At 42.5% G+C, this 16,456-nt stretch overlaps 1 protein-coding gene across 1 annotated transcript; it reads right to left on the reverse strand.

The window, feature by feature from the left end:
• Positions 1–1,486: 1,486 nt before the first annotated feature.
• LOC115393861 (cerebellar degeneration-related protein 2-like) lies at positions 1,487–11,153 on the reverse strand. Its single transcript, XM_030098983.1, has 6 exons — positions 10,800–11,153; positions 4,141–4,253; positions 3,048–3,196; positions 2,800–2,964; positions 2,517–2,724; positions 1,487–2,389 (listed from the first exon to the last, which is right to left on the reverse strand). The coding sequence occupies exons 1-6, from the start codon at positions 10,876–10,878 to the stop codon at positions 1,622–1,624; spliced, it is 1,482 nt and encodes a 493-aa protein (XP_029954843.1). The 5' UTR covers positions 10,879–11,153; the 3' UTR covers positions 1,487–1,621.
• Positions 11,154–16,456: the final 5,303 nt, after the last annotated feature.

The following is a 16,456-nucleotide window of genomic DNA, read 5'->3' on the forward strand; positions in this document are numbered from 1 at the left end:
TTCAGGAGACTACCCGGAGAGAAAGGCATAGGTATTGTATATTGTGAAAAAGGTGCAACATGTTGCAGGTTATAGTTTGGTAAGACTGCTGGGTGTTAGTCAAAGCCCTGGTTTGAAGCCTTTAAGCGGTTACAGTGTGTCTGTGTAGCTTCCCATAAAGAAACACTTGTATTTATTAAAAAAAAAAAAAAAAAAAAAAAAAAAAAAAAAAAAGACTTAGTGGATTATTTCCCAAAGATTCCAGAAATATCAGTCACTATCTAAAATTGTATTATCCTGATGCCCACAAATAGTGAAAACGACCATCTGAAGAGATTGTCCTTAGCAACTTGTCTTGGAGACAGTAGCTTTTTGAAGCATTTACTGGATTCAGCACTCTTAATAAATTCTAAACTCTAAAGCTAAAACTACAATTTACTTCAATAAACCAATAAATCGAGTATCTCAACTAGCAAATTTGGAATCTGCTGGAGTCTGATTAAGGTTTTATGGAGAAAAAAAACATGACATATATCTTTAATAACTATTTTTACCTAGGTTCCTATCATTTCTTACCTACATTACATCCAAAAACCAAACCCGACACTTACACATTCACACAGTGCTCAAAAATCAACTTTCTGTCAGAGACCAAACCTCGACCCTTTCTCAATCTCAAACTGACTCTCATCACAGCATACCTCTTTCTTTATCCTTATTTTCGTCCGTCTTTGCATTGACTTCTGTCATGATTACATTGTCCTGTAGGTACAGGACTGATACGAACCAACTGCAGCCGTTCAGCCAGGTGTTATTCCCCGTTTACACCACAGTGGTGCTCGGAGAAACTGAAACCGCCAACTTTCTAAAAATGGTTCCAAAGATGGAAGGAGGTAAACACAACCTTTCTCAAACACTGCTACTGTTGTGTAAACGGGGATCAAGATTGAAACACTTTTGCTGAATTGGTTTCCTTAAAGGTCGGAGTGCCTGAAAATATAGCTTATAAACAATGCGAGATAGTAGCGGCCTCATTATGATAAAGAACCTTGACAGAATTTAGAGCACTGTAAGTTTATAATGAAGGATAGAAGAAAAAACAATTCAGTGGTTTTAGAGTTGCGGGATCAACCGTTGTCCTGTGGTACGTACAAAAATGTTAGTAAAGTCCTTTATAACTGACACAACACAGTACATATTAATATTACAGTTCATGTTCCATGCGCTTTTCTATACTTATCTGTGGAATTAGCTCGAACCTGTAGTGCACTTGTGAAGCTTTTGAGACGTGGACTGCTACCACTGCGTTATCGTAAAGTGGAAGGTATTAAGGCGGTGAAGCCAGTTTAGACTCAGCTGGAACACTGACTGGAGGAATATGTGGATACGGAAGTTGTAGGCCTCAACAAACCCATTCAGTAATAATCTTGTATATGGCTGAATTAGCTTAAAAAATTAACCACATGCTCATCAGATTCATTTCCCAGATGCTGACCTGATCTCGGATGTCCTGAACTCTTACTAAGTTTTTTTTAAGTAGCACCCTGTGCTTGAATGTTTGCACTAGGCCTTTGTTCATTAACTCAAGAACCGAACACTAGAATACCAACATCAGCATCATCTAAAGCCCCTAAGTGTAAATTTAGTGTTTACTAGATTTTCCGGATTTCCCAGACTTGCTAGATTTAGCAGCTTTGGTAGCTTTGATGTCCATCTTGGTCTTCTGGATCCGAGAGAAGATCTCCTTGAAAAGAGCCTTGTACTCGGGAGTGTTCTGCCCCAGCCGCTTGTCCACCGCCTCCACCTGCTTGCTGATGCTCTCGATGGCTTCGGGAGTGGAGGGCGACTGGGTGGGAGTTGGGGGAGGTGCCGGGGTCGGACCCATTGCGCAGTCTTTCATGGACGGATCCCGCGAGACAGGTCGGGACGTCTGGACGCCGGCGTGACACAGGCTCTCCTCGTGGCGCCTGCACTTCCCCAGCAGCTCCTCGTACTTCTCCAGCAGGGCGTGGTACTGCTCGTCCACCTCCCGGAGGATGGACATGCCCCTCTTCCTCACGCTGTTGGCGTGGAGGGCGTAGCTGCCCCTCCTGCGGCCCGACGCGTCCCGGGCCACGATGGCGTTGAGCGCCGTGTCGCTGCAGCTTTTCCTCACCGGGCTGGACTCAGGTAGGGCCTCACCTCCGACGCCTCCCCCGCCCTCGGTCTCCTCCCGGACGCCGCCTCCCGTCTCGGCGGGCTCCGCCTCGAGGAAGGTGTCGGTCTCGGGCGTGATGTTCAGGACGGTCTGTGTGAGGGCCACGCCGTCATCTTCGCTGCTCAGGAGGAAAGTCCGAGCACGACGTAGCTGCTGCAGCTCCTGCAGCTCCACCTCCAGCTCCCGGACCCTCGCCTGGCAGCTCTCTGCATCCTGAGAATGAAGAAAGTAAACATTTTTACTTAGCAAAATGTAATTGAATTTATTCTTCAATTTGTCCAGATACAGAACAGTCAAATCGTCTTCGATCCGAAAGCACTTAATTCAAAAATTTTTTGACCTGCACTCGTGTCTGGAGCCGGGAAAACTCTGCCACCAGCAGGTTACACTCCCTCTCCACGCCTTCCCTCCGACCCCTCTCCGTCCGGACCGCCGCTCGCAGAGCCGACACCGCCTCCCTCAGGTGCTGGTTCTCCTCTTCGAACGGCGGACGCTTGTTGACCGCAGAAAGGCTCTCAGCCCTCCCCACGACGAACTCGTCCTCATACCTACCAACATCAGAGACAAACATTTAGCTGGTGGGATTTTCTCATTGCCCTCCGTGGAGGAAATGAAGAGTTTACCTGGGTGCAGTGCAGAGCTCCCTCAGGCAGGGGAAGGAGTGGATGGTCTTGCGTCGCTCCCTCTTCTCCCTGCGGACTCGGAGCTGCTCCATGGAGCGGAGCTGCTCCACCTGTCCTGACAGAGCCTCCACCTGGTTCTGCAGCGTGTCGATGGTTCCTGTTAACCTGGAAAATGAAGCACGGAGCTCGGTGAGAACCGGAGTTTAGAACAGGCGACTATGAAGGGGAAACCGCGGGACTTGTCTCACCCTTCGATCTTTTGCTGCGAGGTCTTGCTGTCCGTCACCAGCATGTGGTTGGTGCGTTCCAGGTCTCTGGCTGTGCTGTCCAGCTGCTCGTACACTTTGGCATGCTGCTCGTTCATGTCCCGGAGAACGTCCAGCTGCTTCGACAAGTACTAGAAGGACAAATACAAGTAGGAGGACTCATAAACATCCATCTATCCGCCATCTTTACCACATTATCCAACTTTAGGAAACACTACCAAGATCACAATGAGTAAAGATTTGAACTGGAGATATTACCTCTATGAGGTGACCGTGCTATTTACTGACCGGTAAAGAGTGTAATGTGTGATGGAAGACAGATATGATCAAATCAAAGTGCTACAAGTCATTCGATGCATTAAGATAAAGGAATATTCACAGGTTTTCCAGATCAGTATAATGTGTTCACGTGTTTTATGCTTAATTTGCAGTGTCAACCTCAGAAAGAAGATATTTCCAAGGTTTAAAATAACCAACCACATCTATAGTTCATTGTCTTGAAGTTTCTTGTTGATTCGTCTTCAAAAACGTTTTATTGGTGATCGATGCTGAGACTGGGCATACAAGTTTTTTTTTTTTGTAACATCACAGAGTCCTAAAAGTCCAAACAATGTGTTTACAAATACAAATACAGCTGCTGAAAATGTTTGCATTTCTACATGGGCTAACATTCTTATGCGTCAACAGAACTATTTGAAACACAAAAAGGGAATATAAACTGACTTTCAACAATCCAAGACAAAACAAATGAATTGATAGAACTGAGTTGTGGGGAAAGGTATTTTAGAAAGTTTCTCTCTTGAATTCTGAAATTAAAATCTTCAATTAGTCTTTCTTGAGAATTGACTGTCATCTGCGTAATAGAAGACATTGTGCGAATCAAGCTGTTGTTTTTTTCCTCCCAAGAAACTGTTGTTTTTTGAGAGGAAAATAGCTGAAACCATGAAGCAAGAAATGGATTGTCATCTACATGTGACCAGAGAGATGATGACAACAGGTTTGATCCTGGAAAAACATGCGTTTGTCACAATGTCTCCACACAAATGGAAATTTTTACTCATTCGAACATTCAAACCTCGATCTCTTGCACTTGCTCTTCATTAGTGATGTACATCTGCTGCAGAGAGTCCTCCAACTCTTTGTTCCTCTCCAACAGAGTCTTCCCCAGCTCCGCTGCCAGGTGAAGGTCTATAAAAAAGACAGAAACCAAGGGCAAAATAAGAGAATAAAGAGAATTCAAAGAGTCGCTAAAGTTTGAGAGATGGGACATGAGGTGAGGACGGAAAAAGAAGCAATGAATATTAATACCAAGGGAGGAAAAATAGCAGATGGATTGAGAAGACAAGAAAAATGGAAAGGAGCTAATCTCACTGAGAAAGACGTAATGCACAAGCACAATGTGGAGCAGTTTTATCACGATTAATGGGCTGCTCTATTTTAGGGAAGGTTATAACGGGGCCTGTGATGATCAGACGGTCCATCACGTCACCTCAGGCTGCACCAGGCCTCTTCAATTATAGAATGGGAACAGGAGGATAGAGCTGCTGGTGCTCCTCCTTCTCTCCGCTCACTGACTTGTGAAGGTCAAACGCTGGTGCCAAGATTGCTTGGAAAGACACCTCAACTGAGAGAATCGGTCGAGTTTCAACAGGCCGGGATGCTGCAGGCGTTTTATTACCACAAGAGCCAACAGGCTAGCAAATTCACATTTAAAAAATATGCATCAAGAGTGCTCTGCTGACAGTAAATGTACTGGCTTTATTGGCGCTTCTTCGGCTGCTAATGCACCCACAAAGTGAGATGAGTCACTGTCATCATGCCCCCTGTTCGAGGTGTGCCCTGAGTCAGCAGTACCGCTGGCCTACATTGCTCGGCCTGAGTCAGCAAGACACAGCAAGCGGCCTGAAAGCTAATGAAGTTGCCTCTCATGAAATCCTGCCTCCGATTTCAGCGATGAATGGCAACCGACTGGACGGATGCCAAGTCACTAGAAACTCTCAGTAGAAATGTCTATGCGTCAAGCACCAGCTGGAAACAAGCAAACAAACAAACAAAGGCAGAATACTGTGACAGAAAACTAACGCTGGTATTTGTTTTGAAGATGCTTTTCTTATTCCACCTTTCATTGACGATCCAGATAATTGATTGATAACCTGATCAGGGTGTACTGCACCTTTCACGAAATGTCAGGAGACATAAAAGATGGATGTCTCGCTGGAAAGAGAATCACAAGCATATCAGCCAAAAAGTAAGTGTTACAGTAACGCTAATGATATACTTTATTGATCGCCAATTCTCAGCGTTGAATCCATCCAAGACAGCTGCTGGAGCTCAAGGGATTTGTTTAGAGATCTGCACCGCTGCCAGCGAGATTCAAACCTGCAAACCTCCAAGTACGAGCTCGCTTCTCTTACCTCTGGCCCTGCCCTTACCTTCATCAGACTAACAAGATGCAAGCTAGGCATGGCTTTCACATTTTCCTTTGGGTTACTATCTTAATGAATTCCTGTGGGGCTTTAGCGCCAGCTGCTCAGCTGCTGCTAAACAGACGTGTTGTCAGTGTTCTAGTCAATGAGAAGTTAATATGAATGCAATATGTTTCCATTCATCCAGTGTTTTAATGGAGAAACGTGACTGTTTATATGTGAGAGAAGCTGCTGGCTGTAACAAGTGAAATTGCTATTTTTGTGTTTCTGTCATTCTGATTTATAAGATCATCTTAAAAGTTAACAACAAGTTAATAAGGAGTCACGTCTCTTTACAGGCTTGCTATCTTTATGTTAACACAGCGACTTCAAAGACGATTTGGAAGAGGTGAGTACGCTAAATCAAGTTATAAAGTTCGCAGTGGTGAGAGCAAAGCTGTGTCTTTGCTGTACATTGAAAAACACTTCGCAAGTAATTAGATTCCTGTGGGGCTTCATGTAAAGATCGCCTGGCTGAAATTGCTTAAGTAGATAAAACGCTGATTTAAACTGCATCAGCATAAGTAAAACCAGACAACTCAAACACTGTTTTACTGTCCACATTTAAATGTCAATCCCTCTTTGGCTCCCAGTGAAGGAAAGTGAAGACTAAAGAGCCTCAGGCCTCAGTGAGAAGACGATAACAAAGGAGGAGGAGACGAGGAGAAGAGGAAAACCAAATGAGAGGATGAGAGGAAATGAGAAACGATCGATAAATCCCACCGCACAAGCAAACAACTTTGCAAGTCAATACCCGCTACAGACACGCATCTGTTCGCTCCAGACAGAACCCACATTGACACGCACAGGATGAAATCACTGGGGCTGTAATTACGTCATGTGACGCTCCAGATCGCTTCAGCTCGTGTCGTCTCAGAGATAAACTCTTCAACCTGCAGTTAACAAATCCAGCCGAAGGTCCTTGTCTCTGAGACCTTGCCGGTTTCTGCAGTGCGGACAGATGCATTCGGAGGGTGATGTCTTTCGCAGCCCGTGCTAAGCTCAGAACTGCATATCACCCTTGAGATTCACCGGAATGTGGAAAACAGGACTTCTGCTGTTCCTCTTTTCCTGTGCTGCAGACCTGAGCTCCTAACTGAAAGAGTTAAACAAACATTCAACCACCGGAAATTAATAATTTACTGCCACAGCGGAGAACCTTGATGCACCTCATGATCCAAAGCAGCTGTGTTATGGACTCTGCGTTGCCGTTTCTGCCCTTTAATGCTATTTAGATGACGTAAACAAGCACAATCGTGGCATCTGAACGGTGGAGAGAGCTTCTGATCAGATGTAAGTCAAGCGAAAATGCGTCCAGCCTCAGCCGGCTGGGCCACGTATTCACTCCTTGGTTGTGTGCCAGGCGAGGCTCTGGCTAACACACAATAGGCCCAAACAAAGAAGCATCCTAATGACACGTCTGCGTCCCCCGTTTTAAGAGCTGAAATGCGAGCTACATCATAAGCAGCCTCTACGTTGCACAGGAGGACTCAGCTTTCTCACATCCGCCAAACCCTTATTCTATTTTTTTCAGGCATTTTTTTACAGTCACGATATCAGCTGTCCATGTAATACTGTACTTAACTTTAGTATCTGGTTTAAAAGCCACTTTAAAACCAGGAATATGGGTCGACATTACAGGAATCAAAAGCCTGAACTGACAAAGAAAGAACTAATACCACTTTTTGACATTGAGTTCAAGTACATTACATAAACGTCCAGACAGGAGATATGAATACACCTCTTAAAGTTACATAAATTTCTCTCAAACACAGTCAAAGTGGGCTTTTGTGCCTTTTAACCTGCTGAAAATGCAACTGAAAATGCACTGTTTTTATGTTTCTGTTTCACAAAGTTGTTGCGTTCATAAACAACTCTGACTTCGGCATTTTTGTTGAAGTTCTGTTTCTCTCTCACAGCCTTCAGGTCGGCTCGGCCCGATCCTGCAGAACAGTGGCTTCCCAGTGATTCCCATCTGACAACACGGTAATTCAATGATGGCGGTGTGTCTTACTGAAGGACTGGCGACATCTCCAAATGTCACCCGACTACAGACGAGCGAAGACAGTCAGCACTTTACAGCCCAGCTCTGCTCCATCTAACGGGCAAGCGTTTGAACAATTTGATCAATTTCATCCATGTTCACTGCTGAATCTTCTCTCAGTCTCTCTGATTCTACTCCTCTTTCTCAATCTTCCTTTTCCACCAGCTCCTCAGCTGAAAACCCTATCTTTAAACCTTGGGGGAGGATGTATAAATCCCTGACATTAAGTTTTCCTTGAGAAACATTGAGTGAAGAGAGAAAAAAGCTTTCTGAATAGCATCCAGGATTGTGTAAATCTACAGCGTCCATCAATATTCTCTCTCAAACACAATCACACACGAGCCAACACGATTTTCTTTTTGACTTTTCCTTCAGTTTCAACCTTTCTCAGTCTCTTTTCTTCATTCAGCTCCCAAAAATCAAAGCAGAAACGTCTATTTTTACCACCTGACCGGTAATTCTTTGTACTGAAACGGCTGATAAATCTGACATCATACTGATGTGAGTGTGCATGTGCATGAGTGTGTGTGTGTGTGCACGTATGTTTAGTGAAACCACAGCATCAGCACAGCTTCACTGCAGCCGGGGGAAAATGCATCAGTGTAATTAGCTCAGCTGGTCATGGAGCAGGATGTGGAGAGACGAGGAGCGGAGAACATCAGGAGACGTGTCTTAGACCGAGTCTACGCCACATTTCAAGTGAAATATTTCACATTTTCTCAGCAACGTTTGGAACACGATGTCCGTTTTCATGGAAATGCTGAAACCAATGCAGTTAGCATGCCACGCCACGAGTTGGCACTGTTGCTGGTTGATGCGATGACAATACACGGAGACATTTTGCAAGAAGTTGCATTTTCCAGTGGCTCCGAGCACAATTGTCAAAATTCAAGTTTTTCTGTTTGGCTTTTGTGCACATAAATGGACAGCCGAAGCACACAGTACTTCTTATGTCGGGCTTTCTTGGAGGTGAAGGTTTAAAACAAACAATTGTCAAAAATAAATTACAAAAAACAAAAAGACACTCTGCAAAGATTCAATACAAAGAGGTATGAAAATGCTTCAGTTGTCCTGAAATATATACATACATATGCACACACACATCCCAATCCCATCAGTTTGGTCACGATGGTTCTAAAATCAATTTGCATGTTATGTTTCATAACATGCAAATTGATAAAACATAAAAACAACCAAGCCCCCAATCCCTGGAGCTAAATCAAGTTTTTGAAGTTTGACATTGTCCAAAATGTACTTTCTAAATGTCTTTGACAGTTATGAGTTCCCCTGATCCAGAACGCAAAGAGTCTGTATTCGTCTATATGGAAATCGGCTGATAGCCGCTCCATCTGGTATGAAATTAATCTTCAGAGAGCTTTAAAATGATTGGTTTTAAAAAAGAACGCATTTATGAGAAAGAGTCTGATTTGATAAGCATCACCGAAGACAGGTCACGTTTGGATATATTTTGTATATTACAGCTGTCGAAGTCATTACTACTCGCATTGTAAACTTGGAAACTTTTCTTTGCACAGGAAGCCCGTAATCCCAAAACTGTTGTTTTAACCTGGGATTATTTGAAGATACAAGTGAGAAGATTTTGGGGGTAGTTGTTAATCCAAAGGTAAGAATTATTCAGTTGCATTTTGACTGGTGTTTGTTATGAGCTGTACTTTAAAAGTGAAGGCCACAGTGAATCTCTCTAAACACTGTTTGCATCGACTGTCTTCATTATATTTACTACAAAAGCTGTTATCATGACAAACCCTGACCATACAAACCGTAACTAATAAGATTAATCAAGTTTTTCTTGTTCATATCTTTTGCTGAGATTCTGTTATTAGTTATTGCAATCTGTGACAGAAAATGTTGAAACGTTCAAGACTGCAGCTGCATTGTATTAAAACACAGAGCAGGGCGCCAACTGCAGAGACTTGTGCAGCTCTGACTTTAACTAATGTCATCTGTTGCTTAATCTAAGATATATAAGATATGGAATTGAACCAAAATATACAACTTGGTACGAGTGAATTTAGAATTCAGCATTTACATGACAACAGCAGAAACACTGAAAATTATGTAGTTAGCATGCCAGGGTATGATGGGTTGGTGATGTTAGTCGTTTCTGTCATGAAACCACACGTGTGCAATAAATAATAACAAGTGGCGAATACTTTGATATTCGCATGAAAGGACGACAAAATCTGGATTGCTACTCTGAGTAACTCTCAACTATTCAAATGAAGTCTGGGCATTTTCAAAAAGTTGCATTTTCTCCTGTTTTCACAGAGACACAGTTGATTCCACCTTGGGAGCAGTTTTCAAATAGTTGTGTTTTCCAATTAACACTGTCGTGTCAATGAACAGCGAAAACGCAACGAAAGTTTTCGGTCTTCTCTTGAAAACGTCGCTGGAATGAAGCCTGAGAGTGACCCAGATTCCTGGTGGACCAATTATTGCTACGTTGCTGACAGGAACTTCACTCTCAATGAAGGTATGGCTAAGAAAAAGATTGAAACACTTCTGGTGAGTTACTGGCAGAATGCAGCTGGCTTATTTCTAAATAATCAAACTTATGTGGCCAGCAGGTATAGATTTTCAGTTTAGTGAAGATAGAACAGGACAATGCAATGATGCCAGAATTCTTATGCACAGTGCAAGTAATTCAGTTTTTTGCAACATATGTATTGTTGGTCACACCATAAATTTGCAATACCATTTGGAACTCTACTTTTTTTGTTTTATCCATCAGCTGTGTCTTCAGGGGACTGTGCACATATTTCTTTCAAGTCTAAAAATGTGCATTACCAACAAGCATTAATGCGCAAGTGCATGAACTTATGTTTATTGATGATATTGTGAGAGATGCAATATACTTTTGAGACAGCTAACTTTCTGTGATCCTGCAGAATCCGAAATTATTATTTTTAGATTTAAAAATAAAAATCTCTGAGGAGATTCTCCCACTTTAAGCCTCTAATTGATGAGAAGTGGTGGTTTTGTCGCATTAAGTACATCTTAAATTAGGAATTAGACAGCTTATTGGATTGATCGGATGATACCGTCTGACACTGACAGCTCGGGCCCTTGTTGTTGAGAGAAAATCTGGAGCTGGTTGAGTCTGGAGGTGGATTTTAATCCAGGGGGGAACCAGCCCCTCCACACGGAGGCTTTGTTCCGGAGAGGCCGGCGGTGACCGGAGGAGGGATGCTGCGGCCGTCTTACCCTGCTCCAGGTCCTGCTGGTCGTACCACGGCTCCTCCTCTTCGGTGATGAACTCCTCCATTGTCCCTGAGCTCAGCATGGATGGTCTCCCACCACCGCCCGCACTGCCTCCTCCTGAAGCCGCGGACAGACGCGCTCCGGGCGGCGAGGATCCTCCAGAAGGCGCGGCGCTCGCCGCTTCCAGCCCGGGATCGTGTTGTTGTGTCTCTCTCCTTCCTCTGCTCGGTCACTCCCACCTCTTCCCCGTCTCTGTCATCACCCGCACCGCCTCCATCCCCGGTTCCTCCCGGCGCTCCGTGCCTCCTCCGCCGCTGCCGCCGGTGTCGCCGGTATCGCCGCCGCCGCTCCGGACGCGTCGGACGTGGCAGCGCTGTCGCAACGGATCCGCTCCCTGTTTACAGCGGCTCGCGGTGCGTTCACGACCGTCCGTCACCCCGGCTGCTCTCCCCGCCCACGTCGCTTTGAGTACAACCTCTCGTCTACACTGACCACAGGGGAAACCTCCAGATAAATCGGACACACTGTTAATTTAGACTTTCCAATTTTTGCTGCTTTTTTACTTCAAATAGCATACCAGGATAATATTATAATCGTATTTTCTATAAAAGGTAAGCAACATTTAAAGATAAAGGGAAATTTCAGAGTGTAATTGAACGCATCATGTTGTCATACATCCTCCCAGATGAAAAAAAGCATCCCTGTTTTCCAGTTGTCTCGGAATTCGGAATTCCGAACACATCACGTCACTTATTGGGAAAGCATGGTTTATTTCAGATCATCGCTCAACATACATGACACACAAAACACCAACAACTTTAAATGACCAACAGCAGTAGGAGGCGGGCTGAAGTCAGCGGTTTGTTTATGCATGTCCTTTAAATTATATATGGGGTACATTATTTTAACTGCAACTTACAAACAAAAAGCCAAATCAACAAAAACAACAACAAAATAAAAAAAATAAAGAACAAAGCATATCAAAAATATAAATAACGATATTCCTTTTCTCTGATTATCAGTCTAAACTGTAACTCTTAATTATTCTGTATTTTAAAGCGTTTTTTTGAAAATTAACATTGAGCTACTACATTTAAGTTAGTCACTGAGATTTTACCTCCCAGAACAGAAATGTGTATTCCAAAAATCAAGTCAAGAACTAAATAAACTAATAATTTATCTATTATTTTCTATTTTCTATCATTTATGTCGTAATCAATCAGGCTTAGAGAGAACATGAAGCTAAATTGAACTGTAAACCTCATAAATTTACTTTGAATAGAATTTTTTTTCTGCTTTTGGTATCTTCAGATCAGCTGTAAATCATATGTTGTTATCCTATCAAATAAATCACAAAGTTGTAAGCATACAAGTTCAGCTGGAAAGATTAGGTAGTAATAGTGCCAAATGGAGTTAAATATCTACTAAATATACAAGATTAATTATCAAAAATGAAAAATATGTGTTCAAAATGATGTGTCTTGGAGGATAATTAATAATATCTAATTAAATCCAAGTCACCTATAAAGCCTGGGTTCCTCACATGGAATTCTTTCCATTAATAAAGTAAGATTGAAGATATAAAGATTTTATTAGGACTGATATGAAAGCTTAGTAAGTCGTGTTTTTAATGGCTGAAAAAGATCAAGGTTTCCCACCAGCAGTATTTAGTATTTTGTGCCCCAGTAGAGGGAACTAGAGACCCTTTTATACCAGCCATGCAGCTTCACAGCTTTTTCCCACCATGAAGGTTTGACATAAAGATCCTCCTCCCTTTACGCAGTATTAAGTTGTCATTTTCAGTATAATGATCACAATATTGAACCCTAGATTGATATAAGTGCAATATTTGATTTTATTTGATCTTTTGTTCACAGCTAGAAAAGAAAAAGACAAATCGCGAAGTACACGTTATCTAAAAAATGCTATTTTCTGTGTTATTGTTCTCTCGTGGGTGTTTGAGAACACCTTCAGCAATTACAGTCAGCTAATCAGCAGGGGTTCCCAACATGTGGTCTGGGTCTTCTTTAGTGAATGCCACAAATCTCTGGACGGGTCAGTTATATGTCGCAGAAAAACAGATGAAAACACTTCCCAGGATGTGAACGGACCTTGAAGCTGCTCTTTGCTTTGAGACTTGGTGCTTGGCTTCAAGAGAGGGTGTCAACAGTCTTTCCTCCAGGGACAAAAAGGTTTGACAATAATAGAAAGCAGGTGTGGAGATGTGTGTTTTTCAGGTTCTTAAAGCAACAGCCTTTTTGGGTGTCTTATATAATGAAAACAAGCAGAATATGTTATTGTTTGTGAGTCAATTTGAAATCTGCTATCATGACTCAGCCGTTTATACAGCACAGAGAGTGATGGCGATGATGAAGCTCTGACACCTTATGACATTTTGCGACGACTGATCGCACCCTGTGAGGTTTATGATGGTGGAACTTGGTTGAATAAGCAGTTCTTTAAATAGTTTATCTCAAGCACCTGCCACTCTGATGATGTAGTTTCTTAATCGGTGGCTGCCTCCTTCAAAAACTGCTGAAATCCAGAATATAAAGCATCTCCCTGAGGTTCCTCAGGTCTGAATCACTGCATTTACCATCAATAATCCTTCACATGCACTTAAAAATCCAGAGGGAATGGAGCTCTTCAGGCTATATCCCAAAAAATGTGGAATAATCTTCCCTTATCGTCGAGGTGAACAACTCATACAACCGGTGGAATCCTTGATTTGTTATTTGTTAATGGCTGCAGGGATCCACAGGGTTTCAACAGCTTTATAACTATTCTTGCGTTTCAAGATTTTAAATTGTTAAATTGTCTTGTAAATAGTTGTTCTTGCAACTCATTTTATATTTGATGCTGTGAAGAAATACCTTTCTGATCCCAATGAGGTCTCTGATCTGAGACATGCTGGTCCAAATGACAGTTATTTGCATTTTCTGAAAGACCCGTAATGCAGTATGTTCTTGATCTCTGCTCCCAATAATCTTTTTTTCTCCAAATCTGTGGTTGTTACTGATGTAGCTCTTAACAGTGGTCTTGGTCTTGTGAACTCAATTTCAAGGTCTTGGTCTCTTGACTCGGTCTCTGCCCCTTAAAGTCTTGGTTTTTGGGTTCAGCCGTCTTGAATACAACACCATTGTTTGTCTTCCTCATTTTTATCACTATTATATGACTCTTTGAGTAGAACATTTGTATTTGAAGCACTGTGAGACAAATACTAGTAAACTGGATTCACATTGCACATTAATGAGTTTACACATAGTCATCACAGTGTTAAATGAAACAACAGACAATTGATTAAAAACAGGCATCAGGAGGATTTTCCTGGTTAAACCGAAGGGTTAAATCAATATATTTTGCAACTCAGGAGGATGTTTTATGTTGTGAAAGCAATAAATATTGTTCATCGTCACGCATGTGGAAAGTAATTGACTACCTGAGTTAATGGACGAGCTTTTCATCAGCTAATTGCGCTGCTGCGGTGAAGCCTGAGTGCAAAATCAGGAATATCAGACCACTCCAGAGAGGAAAATGGGATTAGGGTGTAGCTCACACAAAAGTATACAAAAAGCTTTTTAGACAAGAAGAGAAGAAGCCTTGCATGCTTAAGCTTTTATGCTCTGCAGAGAATTCACAGTGAACACCTCAGCCTCCCGCATTTTAAAAGTAAGTTTAAATATCTTCACTAAAAAAGAAAATGCACAAAGTTTATATCAGAGTATTGACTAACAACAAGCACAAGAAGAAAAGGGATTGTCCTTGTGTCATATGAGATAAAATGAAAACAGAAACGATGACCTTTGGACCATTATTAGTTCCCCTTATCTCGTATTGTATTGCATATTCTTGCAATGTCTCTTTTTTTTAATCCATTTTGGAGCTTCTTGTGCCTGTTGTCTGACAGTCTTTCAGCGAGGCACCTTTAATATGTCATCTGTTTTCATCTGGCATATTTTACATCTCTTCAAAGGTTAGGAGGTTGAATTTTGGTCAGAGTTCATGACTGCTCTCTTTACCATACAGAAGTATCATTTCCGTTCTCAGCAGGTTTATGGTGAAAAGGTTAAGTTTCAAACTTAGACCAGTATTATCGCAACATCACTAACCAAACTAAACCCTCCTATAGGGAGAACATGCAAACTTCCGGACCTTCTTCCTGTGAGGTAAAAACGCTAATCACTGTGCCGCCATCCACAAGTTCCTATATTAACGTAATGAAAAAGAAAAACCCACAACACAACAAAAACTTTGCCGCTGAAATGTGGAGAAGGAAAGGAATGTTTTCCATCTGCTTTCAGTTTGAAACAGCGGCTCTGCAGCGGGAACAGACTGCAGGAACACAGTTGTGTTTAACGTTTAGAGCGTCCACAACGCTTCTTACAGATTGTTTTAGTACCTGATACTGGAATGGGGCCATGCTTAAATGCAAAATTAATTGATTTGAGTAATTAATTAGAATCAGAGGATTTTTTTTCATGTATATTCAGAAGAGACCGATTTCAGATGTTTTTTCACGTTTCTAACAATATATTTTACCAAGGGAAGACATTTTTAGGATAATAAAGCTTGCAATTTTTTTTGCAATTTAATGAATAACAGTAATGTGGCTGAAAGCTCATCCGGAGGGATTGTTTTACATACGACTGGAATGTATGAAAAACTATGTCGCACTTCATCCCCTGAAATTTGCACGCATGTACTTCCATGTGGACGTGTGCCAAGGACAAGATCATGTATGGAAGGTTTCCAAATCTGCAGATGTTGTCATAAAATGTCTGTTTAAAAATGCATTTATTGATGAACTCTGAAGAAGTTGCACAGTTTTAGATGAGTTTCCGATGGATCAGTTGGACCTGGAATGTCCAAATACCTCCAAAACACACCCCGTCTACCAACTTTTATCAAAGCCAGGCACATTTTTCATCCAAATAAAAAAAAAAAAAAAGAGGGGGCTTGAAGAGAACATACCAATGGCCCCGCTGGTCCAGAACATAAACAAGCCAAAGGAACAAACTCATTGTTCTTTCTTTCATTCTCTGAGTGGACCTCTGGAGGTATGGAGGGGGAAATCTGCTGCACCTCCAGCCTTGAAATGTGTGGAAAGAAACATGCTCTGAAGAAATATAGGAGTCAGCTGGTTGGACTGCAAAAAAACACACACACACACACACACATTCACACACACACACCACCCCCTGCTCCTTTTTTTCGATAGGGCCTCGTCTCCACAGCGACTGGAGACACAAAAAGAGGCCCTGGCACAGCTGTTCCGGAGCAAGAGCGAGCAAGAGGAGGAGGAGGAGGAAACAGTGAATGAGTGTTCAGATGTACAGAGAGGGGGGGGAGCGAGAGACGGCCTATTTTAGAAGAAGAGGGAGGGAGAAAGAGGAGGAGGAAGAGGAGGTGCACAAGCTCCCTGAGAGTGGCAGGAGAAAGTGGATGGACACCACAGGAGGAACACAGAGTCGGATTACTTCCAAACAGCCAGTGCTGCTCGCTCGGTCCTCGGCTGCAGTGGGGCGAGTAGATGAAGAGCCTGGACACCAGTTCACAGGAGAAGAGGAAGACGAGACCAGGCAGAGAAGAAGAGTGGAAAGCCTCAAAAAGCCGAGAAGTGGAAACAGTGACTAACAGAGGTACGAGTCTGCTTTTCTTCA

This window comes from Salarias fasciatus, chromosome 8 (genome assembly GCF_902148845.1).
Source record: "Salarias fasciatus chromosome 8, fSalaFa1.1, whole genome shotgun sequence".
NCBI lineage: Eukaryota > Metazoa > Chordata > Actinopteri > Blenniiformes > Blenniidae > Salarias > Salarias fasciatus.